We start from the raw sequence: 26,084 nt of genomic DNA, 5'->3' as shown, positions 1-26,084 counted from the left end.
GGCTTGGTGAATGCTAAATTTACGTACGGAGTACACTGATATGTGCTGAATGCACCGTTGACCCTCGCCGCTGGGCCGATGTCGATCGATGGCTCTTTCAGCGCCTCGCGGCATCTCACGTTGAGGTCGGCGGCGCTCTCTTCCATTAATCAAGGGTAACATTCGTCAAAGGGTAGAATGTGGGAGGCAGAAAACGAGCGAATGGCACTAATGCATCTTTTTCTTCGAGTGACCATATCGTGACGACATTGTGCAACCGCGGCTGCGCGTCGACGAGCATGAAAAGCCGGCACGATCGGAGACCAAAACGCGGACAATCCTTGCCGTGTCTCCTCTCCATTCAATCCACATATCATGGCTGTACCGTCGCCGCCGTACACCAGAAAGCCCATCCGTCGCCCAGGCCGTATCGCCTTCTCACCCTCACACCTCCGCGGCCCGTTCTCGTTCGCGGAACGATCGATGATGGTGGTGGTGATGGTGGTGTTCCGAATCCCTCGGCCTCGGCCGCTGCTCCTGCTCGTCCTCATCCTCCTTTCTATGGTGTCTGCGCCTCTCACGGTCGCGGTCGCGATGTCGATCCCTGCCGTCAACCTCCTCCTCTTCCTCTTCCCTGTGCCGGTGGAGCCGGTGCTGTCGACGGACCCCGTCGTCTTCTTTCTGGTCGTCGTCGTCGTCGTCGTCGTCGTCGTCGCCTTCCGTCTTGTGTCGTCGTCTCTCTGCACCACCCGTCGTCAGTATCGGGGCGAACGCAAAGAAAGTAGTGGGGAACGTACCTCGCAGGATCTGCGTTGCGGCCGCATATTCCTGAATCTCCTCCTTGCCCAAGACGCGAAGGACGATGACGAAATCGTCCCGGACTTCGAACCGCTCCTTGCCGAGGGCGAGGGCCTCGGGGTTGACAATCTTTCGGTTGATCTTGGTCCATCGAGCCCCTGCGGGCGCCTCCTTCAACTTCTTGTCCTCTTTGTGGGGCGCGACGCCTTCTCGGACCGGATTGGCCTCCTCCGGAAACTTTGACCTTGGCTGCTTCAGTATGCCCTTGAGCGGCCTGTCCTCCGCCTTCTCCTTCGGCGGCGACACCAGGCGCACCTTCTTCCCCTCGGCCGCGGGAGGGATAGCTTCGCGGCCTCGGAAATCTTTGCCGGAGGAGTCGCCGGACCGCCGCTCTTCCGACACCGCCCTTGGCTCTCTCGATGGAGAGGACGAGCGTGATCGCCATCGCCCTTCGGCACCGGCAGCGTCCTCTTCGTCATTCTCGTCACCCGCTTCCGAAACGCCCAAGGCGGCAAGCTGCTCTTTTACTTGCCTCAAGCCCGATGCGTCATTTGACTTGACCGAGTGGGACGGCCGATGGCGCCGAGAGGCGCGTCTCGTGTCGTCCGAATCGGAAGCGGACGCGACAGCCTCGCCGCCCAGCCGGGCATCTGTATCTGAACTGGGGTGCTCAGCCGTCACTGCGCTGTCGTCCTGCCCATCTCGTGATCGTCGTTTCCTCTCCTGATCCCTCTGCGGATCCCTCGTTCTCTCGGACCCTGGACACTGGCCCTGAACGTCGGGTCTCCGACGTCGATCGCCGTCCTCGTCGACGCCCCGGCCTCTGTCGTCCCTCGCACCGTGGTCCCTCCCCTCTTCCCCCTCCGCCAGCGCAGGAGCCAGGCCGGCGGCGGCGGCAGCGACGCCTGCACTGGCAGGCATCTTGTCGCGGACGCGTGAATGTTCCTTCGCCACTTCGTCGTCTTCTCTCCTGACCTCCCTCTTCTCCTGCCGTTCGTCTGGCGCGGCTTGCCACTTCTTTGGCTCGCCGCGCCGCGCCTCCCGACGACGATCCCGCGGGTCCGTGGGAGAAAGCGGCACATCTGTCCGGATGCCAAAGCCGCGGGTGCCGACGCCTTCGTCCTTGAAGAAGCGAGGCAGCTCGTAGGTCCATTCCGAGTCACGTCCGCGGACGTCGCGCCTGGCCCGTTCGTCATCACGGCTTCGGTGATACTCGTCGTGGTGGGACTCCCGGTGCGACGATCGAGGAGGTCCGTCTTGATGAAGCGACAGTGGCCGGCTGCGTCGTGCCGACTCCCATCCATGGGAAGCATGGCCGGTGACGTCGAGCTGCGACGTGGTCGGCGACGGAGGAACGGGGGCGGCGGGCGGCACGTCTCGAGCGTCGTACCCCCTGCTCATCCTGTCAAAGGCGCGAAAGGACGGGGGCGGACCCAGCCTGCCTTCGTACGGCCGGCTCGTGTTCATGTTGTAGTTGCGGCTCAAGTCATGGCTGGTGTTGACGTTGAAGCTTCGTTGGTCGGCGTTGTAGCTGATGTTGGGGCGATAGTAACCCCTATCGGCGCTGTCATGTCGCCGATGCCGTGATGGCTTGGCATGATCGAGGTCGTACCTAGCCAGCTCCCCGGCGTTGGTGTACTGGTAGCCATCGACGGCGTAGTCGATGCCGTGCATGGGATCGCTTGGGTACACCACCGACGGCCGAGAGCTGCGGTAGGCGTCCACCTCTCGGGGGCTCAAATGAGGCTCGGACCGATCTCGCAGGCGAGCGTACTCGTCGTTGATCGAATTGACCTTGTATTTTCGCGCATTGCTCCGCGTACGATTGGACGTGGCCGGCTGGGCGTAAAACTGGCCATCGCTGGAGCGGTAGCCGTTCCGCACGGGGCTGCCGCCACGCGCGTTGGACGGATGCGAGGGTGAGCCGTGCGGCCTCTCGGTTTGCGTCGTCGTTACGATGATGGGCGGCCGGTTCGCCGAGTCCAGAGTTGAGCGCCGCGTGCGGCCGGCCTCGCGCGTGTTCTGGCGCAGCCGGTCTGGAGTAACGGCGTAGGTGCGTGTGGTGGCAGGGCCGCCGCCGGAGGCTGGCGTGGACGCGGTGTAGCCCCTCGGCGTGGCCATGTGCTGGCGTGGGGTCGCCGACGACATGATGTGCATATCGCCAGCATAGATTGAGCTGTATCCTATGCCGGTAGGCAAGGACGTTCTGGCCGGATTGAAGGTGGACGACCGGCTGGGGACAAAGGGCGGGAAGCCTCGATACCGGTCTGTCATGATTGCGACCAGGAGGTGCCCTCAATGAGCGCAGTAGTCAGTCCAACCTCGCAGCTCCAGGAAGACCGACCTTCTCGTCCCGCTCAACCGTGAGAACAATCAGTTGGTGGTATTGGGCGTGGCAGGCAGGCGTGATGTCGGATCGGTGACGTTGACTGACTGACTGTCCTTGAGAGAGTGGTAGGCCGGAGGGGGGGTTCGTGCCGAGCAAAAAAAAAAAAAAAGCGTCGCTCGGTCGCTCGCCTGTTCTGCCGAAACGCTATATAGCGTCAGGGGATATGGGATCGACAATCAAGAGGGAGCCTCCCCGGAAGCGAGTCGGTGAATGTGGGTGGAGCGAAGGAGGTCGTGTGTCGTGGGCGGTACTTGGACCAACCGGAGGGTCGATGCCGAACCGTTGCAAGCTGGCGGGAATGACGATCAAGACTTGACGCTTGACCTTGATTGACCCTCTCCAGCCCGTGCCGAGGAACAAGGGTTTTGAGCGATGGTGGGAGGTTGTTAAGGGAGAGGGCGTTGTACGTAATGTGAGAATTGGTGATGGCAGGGAAAGGGAAGAAATCGAGAGCGCAGGATGGCCAGAAAGTAGGGCGAAGCTGGTAGTTGGCTGCAAATAATTGTGTGCAAGTGGCACTTTTTGGGGGGAGTGATGCTTGCTTGGTTGGGGAATGGCGGAGTGTCGCCAGGGTCACGACCGACAAATATCACTTGCACCGCAGGCGCTCTTTTCCCCAAGGCACTCTTGGAGAATCAAGCTCCGTGGGCGGCGGTGATGGAATCGACGTCACCCTCCCTAGAATCCCTGGAACTTGGCCCGTTCTCTAACCTGAGGTTGGCAGGGGTGCGCTGGGCTCAGGCCATGGACTCGGGCCGCTCTAATAGGACACTGGAATGAAGGAGAGCCTTGAGCCGTCACGGCAGGAACGAGACCAGGACGTTCCTCGGGAGCTCCGATGAGGAACTGGGAAGAAGCAAAGCCGATGAGCGCTGGCACAGTGCCACAGTGCCACTGCGGTGCGCCTTGCCTGCAGGCTTGTGCTAGGTTGCGTTCGTTATCGTCACTTCACAGCGGCCTCGATGCGGCGAGCCCAGGCTGGTTCGCCCGTGTCTCACCCTCTCCCACCTTCTCGCGCTCGCTGTCCCCCCCCCCCCCGCAGGTCTGCAGGTGGATGACGTCCTTGCACGGCGGGAGCGGCAGCCAGTGCTCCACGGGGCGAGACAATGTGCGAAAGGGTGACCGAGGCAGACACGAACACTGACAGTGATACCGTCACCGTCAGCGTGAAGGCGTCCGTCCAGGCGTTCGGATGATGCGTTTGCCTTGCGTTCCACTGCGCTCCGAGATGATGGATGGGATGGGTTGGATGAGACGGGTGGGTGGATGGATGGAAGCCTGCTCTTGAACTCCGGAGGGGTTGGGTGCACAGCCCACGTCCGGTTTGTCTCCGAATGGTCGCCTCGTGGCTGACGGAAGGCGTTGAAATTCCGAACCTGTTAATAGAATTGGCGCCTGTCCGCAGCTCAACGTCGTTGAGGGCAAGGGCTGCTTCGGTGGCGTTTGCCTTCAGCTTCACGCCGGTATTAGCAAGTAGGTGCCTGGTGGGATGGAGAGAAGAAACCGACCGCGAGAAGAGGGTTTGATGCTGCAATGGGTTGGATGATGATGGCAGCGAGAAAAGTTTTCGCAGTTGCACGCACTATATGGAGTACGGCAGGTAATACAGTTCTGCGTTCCGTGGCGGCTCCTGCCCGACAAGCGGTTGCCCGAATAACGGAGGCCAGAATAGCGTCGTTGGACCATTTATATACCTCGTTGTACGAGTACCCGATCTCCGTACTCGTCCGTACATGAACCCATCGGCTGCTTAATCATGTCCATTCACCGCCGGTCTCTCGTCTCTCGTCGCTCGCTCTCCATCTCCTCTCCTCTCCCCCGTCTTCACTTCTCTTCGACTCTCTTCTCTTTCCCGTCGGCCGACATCATCTGGCTGCCTCACCTGGCTCGAAATGCCAGCAGTGAATTCTGCGAACCACTCTCGATTTGCCACCGAAGAAGTGCACAAGTGCACATGTGCACATTGGGCTCTGACTTTCACCGCCAAACGTACATGGCACGCACACACACTCGAGACTCTACGAGGACGTTGGCGTGGCGGTAAACGTCGATGCCCTGTCCTAGGTCGACTCGTCAACCCCGTATCTGCTGCCGAACGACGCAATGTCGATGGCGCTGCTCCGCAGGGCGCCTGACGTGACTGAGGTCGAGTGGCCCGAATCTGTCACCATTGGGCGACTCGGAAGCCATGACGAAAGTGGTGGCATCATGATGACGACCGAATTCAGGACGAGCGAGTCTGCCTCCCTTTGGCCTGCCCTGTACCGCAGACGACGTCCTGATTGCCAATCTATGATTACCAAGCGACGGCATACAAAACGATCCTTGCTTGAACCAGACACCCAATCCAGAACGAGCTGCATTTCCCAATAATAATAGGCATGCGTGGAAGCCCGCAGGGTAGAGGCATGATCCTGGCCCTCATTTGGACACGGCAACGTCTCTTGGCCCAAGATGCATAAGACGTAAGACTAAGCATACCTCCAGCTCAAACACAAATCCGAGAATAAAACCAGACGATATGCAAGGCAACCCCGGCTTGTGGGCGCATTGCCAACTGTGACACAAGAGGACCCCAAGCTGGGCTTTCGGCGGTGCGCTGAACTTTTGTGCCGATATCGTACGTCAGCGGAAGAAGACCTAACGAGCATCAGAGCCGCCATCCATGTCGGCCAGCTGTGCTTGCACTGAGCAGGTGGTAGGATGACACCCGTTCGACTGAAGCGAGTCGACAAGTGCGGCCCGCGTTATGGCCTAGCAGAGCAGCCCGTAGGACTGTTGGATTTATATGTACTGCGAATGAAACAAGCCAAAGATGATGCGAAACAAAAGATGAAGAAACCAACGAAGAGCAGGCTTCGAAAGTCGCAAGACCGCTTCGGGGTCAACGTTTACCGAACAATCTGCCTAGGCGAGAGCACCCATGGGGTCCCAGAGCGGTAGCACGATAGGCTCCTTCTTCAAGACGTCTCTCACCTCCTTGCTGCAGAATCGAGGATCGACGACGGCCTGGTACACAAACTCATCTGCCCAGGCATCGCTCATCACGAACCAGCCCTTGTCGCCGGGGGCCGTCCCCCAGCTGTTCTGAACCCGCCAGCGCACTGGCTTACCGGTCTCTTCGTCCACGTGAACGGCGGTCAGCACCATGGCGTGCGTCATCTGACTCTCTCCCGTACGGAGTCTCTGTGCCTTGGTCATGCCGAGAAGGCCTGTGTCGAGGCCGATGTCGTAGTTGAACAACTCGGTGTCCATGATGCCCGACGCTTGATCGCTGAACTTGCCGACGTCGCAGCCGAAGAAGATGGGCAGGCCGGCTTTGATCATCTTGACGCACGTCGACTTGAGCGTATCCATGTCGACATTGATGTAGCTGATTCCGCGGCCGCCGACGATGTTGCCGAGCCGGGATACTGTGAGGCGCGAGAGGGGCTCATGGCGTGGATCGTGCACCAGCGAAACCATGGACTCGATCACGGCCGAGCTGATGCGGAATTCCGGACTCGCAATATTCTTGGCAAACTGCCTTGGGGTTGTCGTCAGCTCCTGCGCCTTGCCGTCCTTGTCGTTGTACTGCCACATAAACTCGTGCATAGGATTCGGTGGCGGGCCGAGGAGCAGTGTCAGGATCTGCTGAATCTCTCGCAGCATTATGATTTTGGTGCCGCTGAAAGCGGCTGGTGGTAACTGGTCGCCCTCGCGAGCCATCTTCCGCAACTTCAGGCCAAACTCACGAAGCTTGTTCTTGACGATGATGTTGAGCATGCCCGAGTTCATCGCGTTCCAACTATCCGGGTACAGCGCCTGAGGAACGAGGCCGTACTTGTCGACGAGATTGTACACCATATCCCACTGACCGCCGTCGGAGGAGGGGTCACTCATGAGCGTCTGAACCAGCCGACCCTCGAGCTCCTCGTCGGCCGTATCAATCGCTTGCTCGAGGAACCAGTTGGCCTTTTCGAGCTTGTCCCAGTAGAAGAGGTAGGCCTGCGAGAGCTCGAACGAGTCGAGCCTGTACTTCTTCATGAGAGCGACACGGAAGACGTTGGTCGAGGCGAACAGCCAGCAGCGGCCACTCGAGCGCTGGTTCGCGATCGGCGCTCCTTCGAAGGGGATCTTGATATTGAAGACTTGTTGATTGGTGAGCTGAGCGGGAATCGACTTGAGAGCCTGCCGAGGGTCTGCGGTGCTCAGGGCGGCGAGGGCCAGTCTTGATTCCGGTTGTCAGCCTCGACCTGGAGATGGAAGCATATCCTTCCTGTCCACCGCTCCCCAGCTCACCTATTTTTGGCATCCTTCAGTATGCACGACGGCAGCAGTGCGACAGCGTCCAGGGGTAGCGGCTCCGCATCCCGTCTCGGCCTTCGACCTCCGCCCTTTTCGCTTCCCATTCCACCTTGGACATCGTCATACTCCTCCGGAAACCCCATGGAACGAAGGCGTTGTGAGATTGCCTTCTCGTCCTCGCCAGCGACTCCGCTTTTGGACGGTTGACCACCCATGTCGGCTTGACGCAGTGTTGTAATTTGAACACCTCGTTCACTTTGCCGCGATGGAATCTGGTTGGGATGATGCCAAAGATTCAGGCGGGGGCGGGAGGAGGGAAGAAGGCCGATCTATCAGAGTGCAACAGCGGCTACCGTTCGCCACCAGCAAACCGTAGTGCGGCGTATTCGATGCGCATCCGGATCCCTTTCAAGTCACGAGGTGTTAGCGTTGCACCAAGAGAAGCAGGTCGCTAACCTCCAAGACATGGGCCCTCACTTCCAGCCATTCCTATCGCAGCGCGCAAGACACCCAACAGCCATCGTCTGACCTATCAGCTTCTCCTTTTCCAGCCTCTGTCTGTCCTTTTGCTGCATATCACCCTCGCTTGCCAATTACTGGCAAGCACTGACCTACCTGGCCAACGAATAGCTTGTAATTACCAGCACTGTTAGGTGTAGGCCTTCGCCAGCCCATCGGACCGCCCAACGCGAATCTGGGACGAATGCTCCCACTTGGCACGGACTCCTTGAGAACCCAAGGATATCCTCCGCGAGCGAGACTGTTGGATGACCCATCCGAATGGGCATGCAGTGGTAGAGGAACGTGGGAGCTGCCGGGTAGTTTGGAGCCTGTCGGGGTCGATGCTTATCCATATCCGGACTGTTCCGCATCAGCTCCTAGAACCGTTAGAACCGTCAGGTAGATGTCCGGCTTTAGCAATTTCCTGAATAGGCAGAAAGGGGAATTCATGGCCGACGATGGTGACCGTTAGATGTACATGGAGAGGGATCGTTCAGCAATAGTGCAGCATCGACAACGAAGCGTGGGCCATGAGATGGATGTCTGCGCAAATCGATTCGTCATCGGTCCATGTACAGGAACATTCTATCTACTCAAAGACTCCGAAATTCCAAACATGTACTGATTACATCCAATAAATACTCAAGCGCTAGCAGTCCATGGACCTTGAACTTCACAATGGCCAGAACTCGACCAGGCTGCTTCCCCGAAGACGGCAAAGCCTTTCTCGAGGGAACGAAGCGAGTTTGAGTCTTGGCTTCGTCAATGGACAGCTGGCAGGCGCATGTGCAGGCGAGGCAGGCGCCGATCGTCTACAGGCGGGAGCCGTGGATGACCTTCATGTCGACGGCGAGCTCGCGGCCGCTGTCGTTGAGGACGAGGACGCGGACGCTGCCGCGGCCCGACTCGAAGGCGTTGGACAGGCGAGACCAGAGGTTCGACTGGTCGATGACGGCCAGGCCCTGCTTGACGTCGCCCGTCTCCGTCATGGCGACGACGATGCCGTCCTGGAGGTCGAGGACGCGGTACTGCTTGAAGACGGGTCCGAGCATCGTCTGGACGACGACGCTGGGGGCCGGGTTGGAGATGAAGGACGACTCCTCGTGCAACTGCTTGGTGAAGAGGTCGACGCCGAGGTAGCGGTACTGGCCGGTGGCAGGCGAGGTCGAGATGCGGATCACCTGGCAGGGACGACCCTGAAGCATCAAGAAGTCGCCGAGCCGGATGTGGTGGCAGGGGATGGTGACGGTGTTCGGGAGGTACGAGTCACATGCCTGGTTGCCGCCGCGGGGACGGGACGTAGTCGTCACCGTCTCGCGGACGTCGACGTCGATGTGCTCGCGATGGCCATGGGGGTGGACAATCTTGTCGGCGAGCTTGTGGATTCCGTGGCGGAAGGAGTGGTAGTGACCTGGCCGTGCGTTCGTTAGCATCGGTGGCATCGCCTCGGCCATGACCACACCGCTTACCGTCCTCGTCGTAGTAACCCATGTTGGATTTCTGGTGGGCGCGGCTGTTGCGGCAGGGCTCGACCGTCTCCTCGGTGATCTTGACTTCCTCCTGGTAGGTAGGCCGCGAAGTTTGTCCGTCAACGGTATAGCCGTTGACCTGAACGTTCTCGGTCTCGTAGCACGGCCGGGACGGAGGGTCTACGGTGGCGGAGTACTGGGGGCGAAAACGCTCTCGGTATTCACGCTCAGCGATGTCGATGGGGCTCGCGTACTGGGGACGGCGAGTATCAACCTCGATGCGAGTGTCGTCGTGGTACTCGGTTGGTGCAGGTCTTGGGTCAGGTCAGGTCAGCCTCGGTCCAACTTTGTTGTTTGTTGGGCGATGGCCGGTTTCTAGGTCAACAAGAGCCTGATGAAGCCCAGCGGGACCCCCTGAACCGGGGTGCTCTATTCGTCGTGCAGGGGCCGCCGGCGAGCCAAGCAGGGCACCGAGCCATGCATGGGCAGAGAGCTCCGCCTGCAGAGACGGGCCACTTGACTCTGCATGCATGGGGGCCTCCACCGCACGCTTGCTTTGTTGGCGCCAAGAGCTCGGCAAGTATTGCGAGGTGAAGAAGGGCGTGGAAGGAAAAGGAAGCGGCAGATGAAGACGGGAGAGAGCAGAGAGGGGGCGAGAGGGCAGCCTCCGGTCGCGCCGGATATGCATTCGAGCGGCAAGCATGCTAAAGCACAGGAGAGCAAGGAAATAAAAATCACTCACCGGCGCTGGTCCTGGACGTACTGCTCGTGGCGGAAACCGGGACGGCGGTGACGTTCTTCTTCACGTGTGATACGGACCTCTTCTTCGCTGTAGCGGTTCTCACCACGGGGTGGGAGATCAACGTTGGCGGTAAAGGAAGAAGAGTATTGACCTTCCCGTCCGGCTTTGTTGGGGAGATTGATGTTAACCTCCTCGTGGGTTCGCTGCGTCGTTGTCTGCGCTTCGCTGTCCCGATATGTCGATGGGAAGATGCTGAAGGGGACGGGGACGCGAGCCTCAAAGTCCAGATTGACGACTTTTGCGGGCGCGAGAGAATCTTCTCATACAACCTTCCGTCAGACGAAAGGATGACAAGAAGGATCCTCTAGCTTCTGTTCCTAAGAAACAAAAGTCGAAGAGAAGGGAATGGGGAAAAAGGTGAGGTGGTGGAGGTGCCTCTTTTGAATTCTTTACGTTCTCGTCTCGACTTGACCTTTTCCGTTACGTGCTGATGTGTCTGGAGGCAATTGGAGGAGATGAGGCAAGGACGTTTATGTACCATGTAAAAGGCGAGCGGGCGGCGGGCAGGCGTGCCATGGGTTTTGAGGACGGGGGGCTGGACCGGACGACCTCCTGTGAGTGCAGGGTATCTGTATGAAGCTCGTGTTTACGGCGGCTGGGCTGTTGTTTACTCGGGTCCAAAGTGGCATAGCTCGCATCAAGACTCCACCGCTCGTGCGTCTCAGCGTCCAAGCAGCAGGCTCGCCATCGTGGCCAGGGATACGGCCGCCCTTTCTCCGCCCTCGACCGCTGCCGACCGAGGTGATGCGATGCTGCATGGTTTATTCAATGCTGCGATGCCGTTGCTGATGGGGTCGGGTCGGGTCGAGAGGCTGGAATGCGGCGCCACGGGTCCGCCCGCAGCGAATCACGGCCTGAGGGTCGTGGCGGAGTGCGCCGCTAGTATTTGCGGCATCCCAGACAATCCTGAATCCTGATGCTGGCGAATTCCTTGTGCAACTTGCACAATGGCATTGTTCAAGAACAATCTGATGGAGGCGACTGAGACTGACCATTGCACTGACCTCTACTCCGTACTCCGTACTCCGCACACCAACATGTACACCTACGGTGTACGTTGTGCACAATTGTGCATGTGCATGTGCATGTACTGTACGGAGTAGGTGTCGATGCACTTGCTCCGTAATTGTACGCGTCGTCGTCTCCCAATGGCAACAATTCAGTCCAATTGGTGCCTAGGCGTATGAATGCATCGGGCCCATAGTTTCGAGTTTTGTGCCTGCACAGCCGTCGCTTCGCTCACTCCAAATTCAACTGGTCGGAAAGGCGGATGATCATCCCACACGGTAGGTGCTTCGTGTCACCATTGGCGTGGCGTAACCAGCATGGGTGCACTGCGGACGCTCCGAGGTTTGGCAAGGTGTGTGTGTTGTTGTGTACCGTACTCGTGCTCCAGCATGGCAGGTTGCAACCAACCAGCTCAGCCCATTTGGGCACTTCATTTCGCGTCGTTCCATGATTGTCTGCAAGAGAAACACCTGCATCCCGTAGCCGTCGCCCTTTGATTCTCATCTGCATCAGCTCATTGATTGACACCATCGCTTGTTGGCCACGGCAAACGGATGCAAGCGCCCGGGAGCATCCACTGCTGCTAGTCTGCACGAGTGAAGCAGCTCAAGTGAGCTGAGCCTCCTCGTTGCCGGGACAACATGACTGACACCCTAGTTGGCCCCTTGAACCCCCCTGCCTTGGGCTCTTGGTGTGGTTGGGTGGGGGAACCGGCCGGGTTGTGGACTCCGATCACAAGTGGGTGGCACCCACGACTCGTTGTACAGTACTCGCCATGGCCGTGCTCGTAAACCGGCGAGGAGCTTCGCAGCCTGACTGTCTCGAAGGGACCAGGTGTGTCATGCCGCTCTTGTGCTGGAAGTACATGTAATACTGCCTCGGCCAAGGAGGGGAAGGGTGGTTGGGGTTAATCTTCCGTCTTGTGATGGCGAGAGCTGGTTGGTTCGCCAGCATGGGCTGCCGATTGCCTGCCACTCCAGACGAAGGGTCCGACGATTGCTGGTCGAACTGGGTCAATGTGACATTATACTGGGATAATGATAGCTGGGCACGGCAAACCACTGTACTCCGTACGGTAGGCTGTTCATCTCACAAACTGATTTTATTGTGCGGCGAGGGTGAAATGGTCGCTTCTGTATCCCGTCTCGTCCCTTCCTCTCATTTTTCGGTTGGGCTGTGGCACGTGACGTGCGAGAAATGTCGTCACCATAGGAGGCTCTGGCCAAAGCTGTCCTGCCCCGCGGCGATTAGCCCCACGTTGACTCAAGCTGGCCACGGCAGCAATGAGCGAGAATCTGCATCTGAACCTTATCTGCATCTGAACCTTCCGCTCAATACTTGTATGCTCTTGAACTCGGCGAAAATTGCATCCCAGCATGAAGCAGCGATTTTCTTCCCTCGACGTCAAGGTACGGATCATCGCCACCCACTCGGCGTCCCCCCGTCAAGGCGCGACCGCAACCACTGACCCGCGAGCCGTAGGTCATCGCACATGAGTTGAATGATTGCCTGGTGTCTTTACGATGTGCCAACGTCTACGACCTCTCCTCCAAGATCCTGCTTATCAAGTTCGCCAAGCCCGATGTTAAGAAGCAGCTCGTCATCGATATTGGCTTCCGATGCCACCTGACAGAGTTTGCGCGCACCACGGCCGCAGCTCCCTCCGCCTTCGTCGCTCGGCTCCGTAAAGTGCTCAAGACGCGGAGGTTGACATCCGTGTCGCAAGTGGGAACCGACAGAGTGCTCGAGTTTCGCTTTAGCGATGGGCAGTACCGTCTCTTTCTCGAGTTCTTTGCCGTATGGCCGCCGTCCCCGTTCCTGCATTCACGAGCTTGCCGTGGCTGACATATCATCATTTCAGAGCGGCAACATCATCCTTACCGATGCCGACCTGAAAATCTTGACCATAGCAAGAAATGTCGCAGAGAGCGAAGGCCAAGAGCCGCAAAGAGTTGGGCTCCAATATTGCTTGGACAACAGGCTGAACTATCATGAAATTCCCCCCATCTCGAAAGATCGGATTCGGAATGGGCTCAAGTCTGCTGTGGAGAAATCTAGACAGAACGCTGCTGCGACGAAGAAAGCCAAAGGGAAACCTGGAGGTGACTTGAGGAAGTGTCTCGCCGTCTCCATCACCGAGCTACCTCCCGTTCTGGTCGATCATGTCCTCCACTGCAACAATTTCGATACGTCGGTTAAGCTTGACGACCTGCTCGAGAATAATACCTTGTTGGATCAGCTGGTTAGGCTGCTTGGCGAAGCTCGAAAACAAGTTGATGCTATTACGTCGTCACCCGTGTGCAAGGGCTACATATTTGCCAAGCGCAATGATGGGAGACCAGCACCAGGCAATTCCCCTGCTGGCGCGGTGTCGAAGCGAGACGGTCTGCTTTACGAGGACTTTCACCCCTTTGTCCCACAAAAGTTCCAAAACGACCCCTCGATAACGGTCCTCGAGATTCAAGGCTATAACCAAACTGTCGATGACTTCTTTTCCTCACTTGAGGGCCAAAAACTGGAGACTCGATTGTCGGAGAGGGAAGCGACTGCAAGGCGGAAGCTTGAAGCGGCAAGACTAGACCAAAGCAAGCGAATTGAGGGCCTTCAGAGTGTACAGGAGATCAATTTTCGCAAAGCCGCTGCTATCGAGGCTAATGTGGAGCGTGTCCAAGAGGCCATGGATTCCGTCAATGGCCTCATCGCCGAAGGTATGGATTGGGTTGACATCAGCAGGCTCATTGAGCGAGAAAAGAAGCGGCACAACCCAGTTGCCGAACTCATCGTTCTACCATTGAAGCTCGCTGAAAATACCATCACTCTCCACATTGCCGAGGAGGAATTTGACGACGAAGAGGAGGATGACCCGTATGAGACCGATGATAGCGACCGTGATGCGGAAGCTGATGGGAAGAACATGAACAAGAATGACCAGGCCCAGATGGGGTTAACCGTCGATATAAATCTCACCATGAGCCCTTGGGGAAACGCACGGGAGTATCACGACCAACGCCGATCGGCCGCCGTCAAGCAAGAGAAGACGCAGTTGCAGGCGACGAAAGCACTCAAGAGCACCGAGCAAAAGATCAACGAAGATCTGAAGAAGGGACTAAAACAGGAGAAGGCGCTCCTGCAGCCGATCCGAACTCAAATGTGGTTCGAGAAGTTCATCTGGTTCATCTCGTCCGATGGCTATCTGGTCATCGGAGGCAAGGACCCGGCACAGAACGAAATGCTTTACAGGAGGTACCTGCGGAAAGGCGACGTATACTGTCACGCGGACCTGAAGGGTGCATCGAGCATCGTCATCAAGAACAATCCGAGCACGCCAGGCGCGCCTATCCCGCCTGCCACGCTGTCTCAAGCAGGCTCACTTGCGGTCTGCTCCTCGGAAGCGTGGGATTCCAAGGCTGGCATGGGTGCATGGTGGGTAAACGCCGATCAGGTATCAAAGTCTGCCACAACGGGTGATTTTTTGCCCATCGGTTCCTTCATGGTGAAGGGGGAGAAAAATTTCCTTCCGCCTGCACAACTTTTACTCGGTCTTGGCATCATGTTCAAAATTAGCGACGAAAGCAAAGCCAAGCATGTGAAGCATCGGCTTAACGATGACTCCTTGGCTGTTGCCAGTCGGGCCGCTGAATTGGGATCTCCAGACGACGTGAACGAATCAACCTTCGCCAAGGACAAGAGCTTGTCAGCCGACGTAGAAGAATCTTCAGATGACGATTCCGACGGTGGCAAGGCCGGAGATGACGCTCGGGACAATCCTCTCCAGGCATTTAACAACCGGGGGGATGACGATGCCTTGGAGACTGTCCAAAAAGACATCTCATCGCTTAAAGTTTCTGAATCGGTTGCTTCAGAGGGTGAAGTGGAGCAGGAGGATGCTGATACTGCGAAAGACGCCGAATTCGATGCGCAAGACGGAGAAGAGCTAGCTTCAGAGCCGGCATCCGAGGCACCTCCAACATCTCCATCCCGCGGCACGGCGTCCTCGCAAGTGGGCACCGTTGCAATCAACAAAAAGCTGCCGGCGAAACGCGGCCAAAAGGGAAAGGCAAAGAAGATCGCCAGCAAGTACAAAGACCAAGACGAAGAGGACCGTATCGCCGCCGAGGCTCTCATTGGTGCGACTACCGGCCAGAAGCGGGCTGAGGAAGAGATGAAGGCAAAAGCGGACCGGGCGGCCGAGCTTGAGGCTGCCAAGGAGCGTCGCCGTGCCCAGCATTTGCGCAACCAGAAAACGACAGCAGAGCACGAGGAAGCTCGTCGCGTAATGATGGATCAAGACATCGCAGAGCCCGAGCCCGACGAGACAGAATCGGCCACCTCGCTTGACGTTCTCGTCGGGACTCCACTTCCTGGTGACGAGATCCTCGAGGCGATCCCCGTATGCGCACCCTGGACCGCTCTCGGCAAGCTCAAGTACAGAATCAAGCTTCAGCCCGGTGCAATGAAGAAGGGCAAGGCTGTCAAGGAGATTGTCGAGAAGTGGAAGATGGACTCTGGCAAGAAGGGTGCCGTGGATGAGACGGCGCGAGATGCGGAGCGGATGTGGCCGCGCGAGGTGGAGCTGATCAAGGCTCTGAAGCCTGAGGAGGTGATGAACTCGGTGCCCGTCGGGAAGGTGAAGATCATGACATCGGGTGGCCTTTCAGGGAGTGGCAGTGGCAAAGGGAAAGGTGGCAAGGGGAAGGAACAAGGAAAGGGAGGCCGAGGCGGCCGAGGGTCAAAGAAGTGACGATGACCAGGTATCACAGGCAGGCAAGATGGGACCGCTTATTTAGGTCATGTTAAACATCCTCGATCATGCGCCATTAAATTATCATTCTCGAGAGAAGGCAAGCTCAACAAAAAACCAATCATGTCCTCGTACCGTCGATATCGTCGTGAGCGTGATACAAAACATCTACAGGGACACCTCTCCAAGATATCCAAACACGGCTCGTTCAAGGTCACCTCAGGCTTCCACCATGCTACCAGAGCACAACCGCCTCACCGATGAACATCCACCCTCTCAACCCTCCGGACATCGTCGGGCATCCTGGCAATGCAAAGCTCGCTACAAAACCGTCCCCAGTTTCCGGAGGTGGCGTCGCGGACGGCATCCTGCAGTTCGAGGCCGTAGCGCTCACGGTAAGCCCTCTTGACGGCCTGCATATGGGCGGGATCCCAGTGGAAGCGGACAAGACGGGAGATGAGCAGCTCACGGCGGAGTTCGTCCTTGCGAGAGGCGTTAAGGGCGTGATGAAGAAGCAGAGCATCTCGAACGGGGCGGTTGATGACGCCATTGAGGATGTGTGCGAGAAGCTCGCCCTACATGATACAAAGGAAAACCGGTTAGCACTGGGAGGATGGACGAGCCTGCGAGTGGATGGAAAGGAAAGAGAGAGGGGATGTGACTCACAACAAGGTTGTTGCTCTTCTTGAGAGCCTCGCGGGCAAAGTTGGAACGGTAGTGGTGTTCGTACTCCTGGAGAACTTCGCGCAGGTGGGTGTCGCTCCGCCTAACGACGATGGCAATCATGGCGCTTTCACCGCCCTTTTCGGCCTTGACGGCCCGGCGCAGGTCATCGACGTCGCGATAGATGAGCTCATAGTCGAGGGGTACCCTCCGGCCGTAGGGGTCGACGTCGTCCATCCTGCGTTCGTCGAGGACCATCATGACGGCCTTCTTGAACTTGTCCTCCTTGAGCTCGACCTTCATGCACTTGACGAGGCTGTTTTCGTACTTTTTGTCTGTGAAGGCATCTTTGATCTCGCGGATCTCGTGGTTCGTCCGACCCATGAGCGTCTCGATCAGCAGCTCTCGGCGGTTCTTGTCGCCCTGGTACCAGAAGTTGGCCCAGTAAGCCTCGGCCTCCCACTTGCCGAGGGCGACGGAGTAGCAGGCCTTCATGAGGTTCGGGTCTTCGTCCTTGAGGCGCGAGCGAATGTGCTTGGCGATGTTGACACCCTTGCGTTCGGAGCCCGTCTTGACAATGCGCTTGTACTCGACACGCAGCTCCATGACCTGTTCGTGGGTGAGGCTAGGGAGAATTTCGATGAGGGGCGTGATGTCCGGGGCCCTGTCGCCACGGAGAGCACGTGCGAGCGTGGCTGCGATGTCTTGAGGGTCATGAAATCGCGCGCGCCTGCGCTGCCTTCCGTCGGCGTCCAAGTCGGAGCCCAAGGACGAGAGGGCGTCGACGACCCTGGCATCCTCGATCGAGTTTTGGGACGGCAGGAGAAGGGGCGACGGCATGGGCGAGCAGGCTTGGTAGGTTCCGTGGTAGGATTCGAGCAGAGGAGAGCCAGGGGCGGCGGCGACAGAGAGGGACATGCTGGAGGACCGACCTTCATCGATGTTCAAGGAGGACATGCGAGCGGTGGGAGGCTGGGGCGACTTGTCCCGTCGACGGTCCCGAGATCGGTCCCGCTCACGATTGGCAGGCTCGACGGTGAGCACGCTGGTGGTGGAGCTGCGCGGTTCGGATCGATGGCTGTCGGCACGGTGGGCTTTCCTGAAGCCGTAGGCATCTTCGGGAGGGCTCGAGCGGCGCCTATCGTCGTCGTCATCCCTTCGCTGGTACCTCGACGAGCGCCTGTCATCGTGCCTAGACGAGTTCTGGTCATGGTCGCGGTCGCGGTCGCGGTCACGGTCACCTCGATCACCTCGACCATCTCGGCCATCCCTACCATCCCTACCATCCCTACCGTCTCTGCCGTCCCTGCCATGGCGAGAGGAGCGCATCTCGCTCAGCTGGGACTCTGAGATGTAGCTTCCGTAGGTTGGCGGTGATTCCGGCCGCAAGGACTTGGTCGGGGGCAGGCGGCCATAGGCCAGGTCGTCGTCTTCCTCCCGCTCCTGTTTCGCCCGTCGCTCGCTCGGCCTGTCCTTGCCGCGGCTCGACTGGCGACCATTCCCGGCGTCTGGGTCATAGATACGGCTGTACTTCTGCGGCAGGAACTTGAACCTGTCGTCGTCGTTCTCATACCTATCCTTGGAGGCGGGTTCTGCATATCGCACGCGGGGTGGGCTGTCGTCATGACCGCTGTCGTGCTTGGCATCCTTGGGCTCTGGATGGCGATGGCGATGGCGGTCCCGATTGTCCTCGTCGCGGCTGGGGCGGTAGTCGTCTTCGGGGAAGCTGCCCGGGAGCTGGGCGTCGAGCCTCGTCTTGGAGGTGCGGTACGACGACGACGACGAGTCGTGCGGGCGCGAGTGCGATTGTGAAGGAGAGGCTGTGCGATAATGCGGACCGGCCTCGTCGTAGGTGCTGTAGGGAGGCTGCTGTCCGGCCGAAGCCATTCGATCCATGCCGCCATCGGTCGGATAAGGCAAGGAGGAGCTTGACTGGGCCGGATCACGATGGCGTCCGGGCTTGTAGCGGTCCCCTAGGTCGTCCTCCGGGTAGACGTAGCTCGGTTCCCGGGCATCGGCGTAGGTGGCAATGGGGTTGCGGTCGTGCTGGTCGTCCTCGCGACGACGGTCATGAGACGTCGATCTGGAGCGGGTGCGGCGACGTCCCGCGTCATCGACGGCCAGGGACATGGTGATGGCGGAGAGGGTTGTGCCGTGAACGAGAGTGCTGTGAACGAGAGTGTTGTGAACGAGCGTGTTGTGAATGATGATGTGAACGATGGTGTTGCGGGGTAGACGGACGGACGGACGATGCAGGACGGCGGTCGACGGCGGACGTGCGTGCGATGGGCTGCCGTTAATGAGGGAACGGGGACGGAGATGAAGGAGTACTGGATGGATTGGTGATCAGGTTAGTTGATGCCTTGCGGCCAGATACGATGGCTCTTTGCTGCCCAGTGACGCGATGGACGTTGGGAGAAAATGAAGATGGCTGGGAGGAGCGAGGTTCTGGCAGATAGCTGCTCCAGGTCAATACGACGCTACGGCCGGCTCCCACGGCGGGATGCTTCCCTGTGTAATTAGCGACATTAATAGCACGGACCGCTAACGGCAGCTGCCTTGCGGCGCGAGCGAATGAATGCCCAACGGCGAGCCAGGGGAACGAGCTGCTCTGGGCTGATGGACGAGCACCGGGCCGATGGACGACGCACGGAGCCGGTGGACGCTCTAGGCTGATGCACAGATGGCATGGCCTGCCAGACGTCAGGCCGATGGCATTACCGTGCATTCGCCGAAACGACTCTCGTCGGGACGCCATCCGCAGGGCTTGAGAACTGCCAGCAGCGTGCTGTAAGTATGCAACGAGTCCCGCGTCTGTCTGGCGGGTTGGCCCTTGGTGGTCGGCGGGGTCGTGGCTCCGATTGACCCATGGGGGGTGAGAAAAAGATGTCGGACGGCCACACCATTTTGTCGCCCAGCAGTGGCCATTATTTTTCTCGGCCCAACGGGTGCGACGACGGCGATCCGCACCAGGGCGAGGCGACCGGCTCCAGGCACAGGCCGTAGGTACCCGTGCCGCCTGTACGTCAGCCCCCCCCCCCGAGGTGTAGCCCTTGCGCCAGCGCCAACGCTAGCGGCAACGTCAGGGGCTGGGCCGAGGCGGACAGCCAATTATGGCGGGCACATGACGGTGGCTCTGGAGGTGGACAGGCACTAGCATGCACTGTGCAGACATGTCTGCCGTAGGTGTATCTACACAGTGCATGTCCCTGCTCGAGGACACGGTGCAGCTTGAACGGAGATGACAAAAGGTCGTTGCACTTCCCAGCGAGCGGTGATGGCGCTGGCATTCCGATGAGTACACTTCCACAGACCAACTTGCCGTATTCGATAAATAGGAGCTCGCATATACGTTGCAGGTGTCCTTCGACATTGTTTATGCTGATGGGTTGCCCCATAGTCGCACTGTGAACCCCGTACCCGATATGATTCCAGGCAAACGGCCCTCGACACCACTGGGTGGAACGAGAGGTACACATCGGCCAAGACGTTGCGTCGGATAATGGAATACTGATATTTCATTCGAAATACCCACTGCGAATGTCGAGTAGCCTGTAGCATGCGCATGCACCTGAACGTCTACATGTACATGCATGCGCACCGGTGTTCCTCCATACGAGCATGGAGCAGGTCCGAGTCCCGACGGGGTTACGCAGCAGCCATGGTGGCAAGCGAGGATCGGTTGCGTCGACGGGATGACGTCGTTGCCAAGTTCTTCGCCTGGTGCGGCCAAGGTACAGTACGCGTTTACACCCGACGGTTGATGTTTCATGCATCCCATCCCTACCGAAGCGGCTGGGAATTTGGAAGGCGGCCAACCCTCGATCGTCCAGCAGGTCGCCAGTCTTGGCAGCACCGACAGGTCAAGCGACGCATATGCACTGGGTTTGCAGAGGTGGCAAACGCAAACACCCAGGCCATGGTGGTCCAATGTCATCCATGATCCAAGCCGGCCATGATCCAAGCCGGCCATGATCCAAGCCGGCCATGATCCAAGCCGTCCATGATCCAAGCCGTCCATGATCCAAGCCGTCCATGATCCAAGCCGTCCATGATCCAAGCCGGCCATGATCCAAGCCGTCCATGATCCAAGCCGTCCGTCGTCGGCACACCTGTAAAGGCGACCAAACGCGGGGTCAGTATGACCAGCCACTCGTCGCGGCAAGGGTGGGTGGGAGCAGGCGAGGAACTGTCAGCATACTGGTCGTATCCGTGGCGAGAAGATGTGCACGTGCGAGGATTTCATGTACGTGTACTCTACTCATATGAATACACGGTAATAGCAGGCGTACAGTAGGTTCGTGACGCGTACTGTGCATGACGGTGTGCCGCATATATGGGTGCACAGTGTATCTACTTGGATACGAGGTAGCAGAACACATCTGCTACAGCACGATGCGAGTACAAGCATTTGTACGGGCCTCGTGTCCAATTGCAACGTTAGCATGCATGTACGGAGTACTCTATACAAGACATCCACTGCCACATGCATTTACTGTTCTCTCGTACGGAGTAATAATCAGTGGTCGATACTATTGCACAGTACTCTCTGTACGGAGTCCCTTCGTAGGTAGGTACCTAGGGAACGACAAGCAAACGGTACCCCGTGCAGTGGGGTGGCATAAATGTCGATGAAATTTGTAGGAGTAGCGCTACCAAAACTGAACATTCACTTTTGTCAAGCGACTGTGCATGTATTGCAGGTTGTATTGGCGTTTTACTGTACGAATGCTTCCTCGTCTACTCCCTACTCCCTACTCCCTACTCCCTACTCCGTACTGTACACGTACGTACGCGATTTCATCCTAGTCTCTGTACGGCGAGCAAGCAAACGAATGACAAGGGCCTGAATGCATGTCTTGTCTTGTCTTGTCTCGCCTTTCTGTGCGCTCTTCCTGTGCTCGCTCCCATCTGCGTGCTACCCCACATACATATGTTACCTGCCCGATGATCGTCGGGCCAGCAGGCAACGGGTGGTGGTGTTGAATGGGTAAAGGCGTGTCTGGGCCGTCGGTGGAAAATTCGTCGCATCAACCACCACAAGCGTCCGTGTAGTGCCCGCAAGCCATCATCATCCCCTTTTCGCGCGACGAGGAAGGGAGATCGGATTCATGCACAGAGTGCATGTGCATGTGCATTGCCATTGCTCATAAAAGTGCACTGTACGAATCTGCAAGGACCCGCCCCAAGTATGTTCATGTGCGTACTCCGTAGTTGTAAGTGTACAAGTAAGTAATTAATACTCCGCACTCCCATGTGGATGCGTCCCGGGACGAGGCGAAGAGGACAAGTCGTCGTCGCAAGTACTGTAATACCACTGCATGACCCGTCACATGGGGAGGAGGGGTCGGCTCGGCTCGTCGATAGCGAGCGAACAGCCCCCATAAATGGGGGGCAGGTAACGGTGCCGCTCAACGTGACCGGCGACGTGCGCGGACGAGCCAGCCGCCGCATTGCACCGAGGACAGTCACTGAGGATCGATCCAAAGATTTTCAAGATGAATAAACGCCGAGGCCGGCCGACCCGTTGGATGCCGTGTCGTCATGGCCTCTGCCCTATTGTAGAAATGAACCAGGCCAGCCGGGCATTTTCATCATGACCACGGTAGAGCGCTTCTCGCCCCCACCTTGCCTCGTCGCCCTCGCCACTTTCCCCAGGGAGAGAAAAGTGGGAGAGAGTGAGAAGAAGGTGAGCGAAAAGAGAAAGCGGGCGAAAAGAGACAAGCGGGCGAAAAGAGAAAAGCGAGCGAAAAGAGAAAAGTGAGCGAAAAGAGAAAAGTGAGCGAGAGGAGAAAAGCGAGCAAAGGTGAGGGCGCGAGAGTGAGAGGAGGAGAGTGGATGGTCGAGCCCCGCCCTGGGAGTGCGGTCTGGCCAGGGTTGAGTCCAGGGGCCAGGCCATCGTGTCCAGGGCTCCAGGTGGCAAGTGGACGCCGCCGTGGCGGCATCGTAGGCAGCCTGCAGCGTGCCCAGCAGGGATTGGTGCATCGAGCGCCGCCGCCGCTCATGGATCCCGTCACTGTCTCTGTCTGTACTCGTACTAGGCCGCTTCGGCAATCAGAGATGTATCCACTCGCCCCCCAGCTACCCTTTTGCAGCCCATTGGCAGTGTAACGCAGTAACGGCAACGCACTAATTACTTACACTCTCCACTGTCTTTCATCACTGTCAGTGTGTCAGTGGCAGGTGGAGCTTTGCTTCGACATGCTATCCATCTCGACTGACCTCTCCGCGTCGCTCGACCAGCTTTCCTTCCACCGTACGCAATAGAGTCCCTCCACCTTTGGCCTGTCTATCCATCCATCCATCCAGACTCCGTCGTTCATGCACACGCATACATATACAAGCACTCATCCGCCTACTTGCTCTCTTGCACCACACCCTTCCCCTCCCTCCTCTCTTCTCCCCGGCAGGCTGACCCGTCCGATCCAAATGTCATGTCGCCGAGATTAGCCAGTCCCCCCCTCATTCATCCATCCGTGCATCCATCATTCTCCTCGCCCCCGTTTGTCCGCCGTCGCCTCCCCGTTTCGTTTCGACATCTACCCGTGTGTCCAGAAGGACCATCCTGCTCGACGTCGATCGTCGCAAGATAAAGGGACGTGCAATCGGTCCGGTCCTCGAGCACGATAGTAGCACGCTTCGGCGGACGTCGAGAGCACATGCCGGACCGGACCCTGACATCAAGCGAAGCTCTCGGTGGCAAGGAAAGAGGAATAGAAAATCCATTCTACTGCACCGCCGCCGCCGCCGCCGCCGTACCCATGCCACGAGCTTGCGTACAAGGACTGCGTTGTCTACAAAATACCACCTCGTCCACGGCTCCATCACGAGCGACAGGGTCGACCAAGAACACCTGGCACCTGCATATCGCTCAGCCACCGTCTTTCGACTGAGTAGCAAAGCACCCTTGGATCCATCAACGTCGGGGCCCTCGGTGAGCCGGCATCGTCTTGCTCGTATTACACCACCGTCACCGTCTTGCCCGTATTCCACCACCGTCACCACCTCCGCAGCCGCCGCAGTTACCCTCGCCTTCCCCCTCACCGCCCCCCCCCCCAACCGATACCAGCCTTCGTCTCCTCTCAGCTTCAACATGGTACAGCGGCCCCAAAACAATTCCGGCCTACCCGGCTCTGGTGCATCGACCGAGAACGGCCAGAACGAACCTGATGCCACGATCAGAAGGCCATCCGAACTCGACAAAACGCCGCACAGCGACCAGCATGATCAGCATGCAACACGACCTCAAGCCCAACCTGTGACCCCTCACGACCTCGTGCCTGGAACCCATCCGGTGGTTGCCGACGTGGAAACGGCACAGCCAGGAACCTCCCAGCAGCAGGGACAACTACCCGACGTACAGGGTCAAGGACGACGGAAACAGCAAAATCCATCAACGGTTCCCCTCGCCGTGGACCGAAGGCCACATGGCGGTGGTGAAAAACATGCCGCAAAGTTCCAGCAAACGGCCGCGTCGCCGCCGCAACAGGAAACACCAACCCCGTCCGAGCCGCCCGCCGTCATGACAGTGGCCGGGATGCTGAGAGAACCTACGGCAACTGCAACGGCAACGGTGTCGGCGGACGAGAAGACCCAAACGCGCACGCTGCCCTATCGTGTGGCTGCAGACCAAGACCAGGAGCAAAAACCAGATTCCCAGCACGGCGGTGGCGACGACGGCCATGACAACGGGCCACGTTCGTCCGAGCCCGCCGAGCGACGGGCCGAGTCCCTGCTGCTCACTCCGCTGACACACCCAAACGGACAGTCCATGTTCCCGTCCATGTCGACGTCCGAGCAGTCGGACATGGCCCGAGAAGCCTTGTCACAGGCGGAGGCGTCCATTGTCGCCGACAGTTCCGAGGAGGAACGGCTGCCGCCCGATGAATCGGATGGCGGCTACGACAGTGACGGCTTCAGTTCCGGCAGCACCACGGCCGAGTCGTCGGTACGGGACTACCTGTACGAGAACGGTCGGCGCTATCATCGCTTCCGCGAAGGCAGCTATAACTTCCCCAACGACGACGTCGAGCAGGAGAGGGAGGACATGAAGCATGCCATGGTGAAGCTTTTGTGCAGCCAGAAGCTTCATTTTGCCCCGATAGGGAACCACCCGCAGGAGGTGCTTGACATGGGCACCGGCACCGGCATCTGGGCCATAGAGAGTGAGTTGAACTGAACAATCCAGCCGGATGCGGGCCTGCGCTTGCTTTCATGAACTTGGTACGCGTCCGAGCTGATCCTCTGACCGCTGTTGCAGTGGGCGACCAGTTCCCGAGCGCTCATGTGCTCGGCATTGACCTATCACCCATACAGCCGGACTGGCTGCCGCCCAACGTGAGGTTCATGGTGGATGACATCGAGTCTCCCTGGCTCCACCCTCGCAACCACTTCGACTACATTCATTCTCGCCACACCGTCATGGCCATCAAGGACTGGATGCGGCTCTTTCGCCGGGCCCTGGAGTAGGTTTGCTCCCACGAGCCCCAGACCCTCGAGACTCCCGAGATCCCCCGAGGTAGGGTGGCACCGATGGCGGCGTCACTGACGAGGACAGCAGACATCTGAAACCGGGCGGCTGGATCGAGCTGCAAGAGATTCACCACCGCCCCAAGAAGGCCCAGGCGAGCGGCACCATACCGCCCGAGCACCCTGTCGTCCAATTCTGGGCGAGGGTGACGGAAGGCCTCAACGCCCTCGGCGTCAACCTCGACATGGCGGCGGGCGGTCTGCTAGCGCGCATGATGCGCGACGCTGGCTTCGTCAACGTGACGGAGCGTGTCTTCCACGTGCCCATCGGGACGTGGCCCAAGAACAAGGTGCTCAAGACGGTGGGCTTGTACTGGCGGACGATCCTGCTGGACGGCATTCAAGCGATCGCCCTCGGGCCGCTGACACGCGGCTTGCAATGGAGCCGAGATGAGGTCGAGCTGTTCCTCATGGAGGTGCGTCGGGCGTATCACGACAACGCGGCGCTCATGTACATGCCACTGCACGTCATCTACGCCCAGAAGCCAGAGTCCACGGCGTGATGGAGGTAGTGGTAATACGCCTGCGGATCGGGCGGTACGATGCGGCGTGGCTGTACATGTGCATTTCCAACTATATATATGCACATGACGCTGAGCCAAGACGGCCCGCGTTGTAATCAAAAGTGTCATCTTCATCCCGACGGAACATATTCTGACCAAATCACTGTCTTTAAAGGTTTCTGGATCGTCACACACACACACACACACACACACACACACACACACACACACACACACACACACACACACACACACACGCACACACGCAGTCGCATGCACACGCAAATACATTTTAAGTGGTAATTATGTGTATACACACTCCTACAGCATATGTACATACGCAATCATGAAACATACAGATACTCCCTCACCGAACACAGCCCACCCACTAACGACCTAAACCACGGCTCTACGC

General features: G+C 58.4%; 6 protein-coding genes across 6 annotated transcripts; 2 read left to right on the top strand and 4 right to left on the bottom strand.

Annotated features, from left to right (window-relative positions):
- Positions 1 to 423: 423 nt before the first annotated feature.
- Positions 424 to 3,051, bottom strand: DCS_01795 (uncharacterized protein; the record flags this gene model as incomplete). Its single annotated transcript, XM_040799126.1, has 1 exon — positions 424 to 3,051. The coding sequence occupies one exon, from the start codon at positions 3,049 to 3,051 to the stop codon at positions 424 to 426; it is 2,628 nt and encodes an 875-aa protein (XP_040660009.1).
- Positions 3,052 to 6,073: 3,022 nt separating this feature from the next.
- DCS_01794 (putative LAP3-member of the GAL regulon) lies at positions 6,074 to 7,668 on the bottom strand (the record flags this gene model as incomplete). Its single annotated transcript, XM_040799125.1, has 2 exons — positions 6,074 to 7,376; positions 7,448 to 7,668. 2 exons carry the CDS (start codon positions 7,666 to 7,668, stop codon positions 6,074 to 6,076), a joined length of 1,524 nt encoding a protein of 507 aa, XP_040660008.1.
- A 1,098-nt stretch (positions 7,669 to 8,766) lies between these two features.
- Positions 8,767 to 10,983, bottom strand: DCS_01793 (woronin body major protein; the record flags this gene model as incomplete). The annotated part of the gene is made up of 4 exons (XM_040799124.1): positions 8,767 to 9,365; positions 9,424 to 9,737; positions 10,166 to 10,460; positions 10,704 to 10,983. 4 exons carry the CDS (start codon positions 10,981 to 10,983, stop codon positions 8,767 to 8,769), a joined length of 1,488 nt encoding a protein of 495 aa, XP_040660007.1.
- A 1,626-nt stretch (positions 10,984 to 12,609) lies between these two features.
- DCS_01792 (serologically defined colon cancer antigen 1) lies at positions 12,610 to 15,974 on the top strand (the record flags this gene model as incomplete). The annotated part of the gene is made up of 3 exons (XM_040799123.1): positions 12,610 to 12,642; positions 12,716 to 13,030; positions 13,095 to 15,974. The coding sequence occupies 3 exons, from the start codon at positions 12,610 to 12,612 to the stop codon at positions 15,972 to 15,974; spliced, it is 3,228 nt and encodes a 1,075-aa protein (XP_040660006.1).
- A 495-nt stretch (positions 15,975 to 16,469) lies between these two features.
- DCS_01791 (annexin ANXC4) lies at positions 16,470 to 18,767 on the bottom strand (the record flags this gene model as incomplete). Its single annotated transcript, XM_040799122.1, has 1 exon — positions 16,470 to 18,767. The coding sequence occupies one exon, from the start codon at positions 18,765 to 18,767 to the stop codon at positions 16,470 to 16,472; it is 2,298 nt and encodes a 765-aa protein (XP_040660005.1).
- Positions 18,768 to 23,730: 4,963 nt separating this feature from the next.
- On the top strand, positions 23,731 to 25,669 carry DCS_01790 (uncharacterized protein; the record flags this gene model as incomplete). Its single annotated transcript, XM_040799121.1, has 3 exons — positions 23,731 to 24,802; positions 24,898 to 25,102; positions 25,198 to 25,669. The coding sequence occupies 3 exons, from the start codon at positions 23,731 to 23,733 to the stop codon at positions 25,667 to 25,669; spliced, it is 1,749 nt and encodes a 582-aa protein (XP_040660004.1).
- Positions 25,670 to 26,084: the final 415 nt, after the last annotated feature.

The sequence above is a fragment of the Drechmeria coniospora genome, chromosome 01 (genome assembly GCF_001625195.1).
Source record: "Drechmeria coniospora strain ARSEF 6962 chromosome 01, whole genome shotgun sequence".
NCBI classification, from domain to species: domain Eukaryota; kingdom Fungi; phylum Ascomycota; class Sordariomycetes; order Hypocreales; family Ophiocordycipitaceae; genus Drechmeria; species Drechmeria coniospora.
Note: the sequence above shows the minus strand (reverse complement) of the source record. Positions and strands in the feature narration are given on the sequence as shown.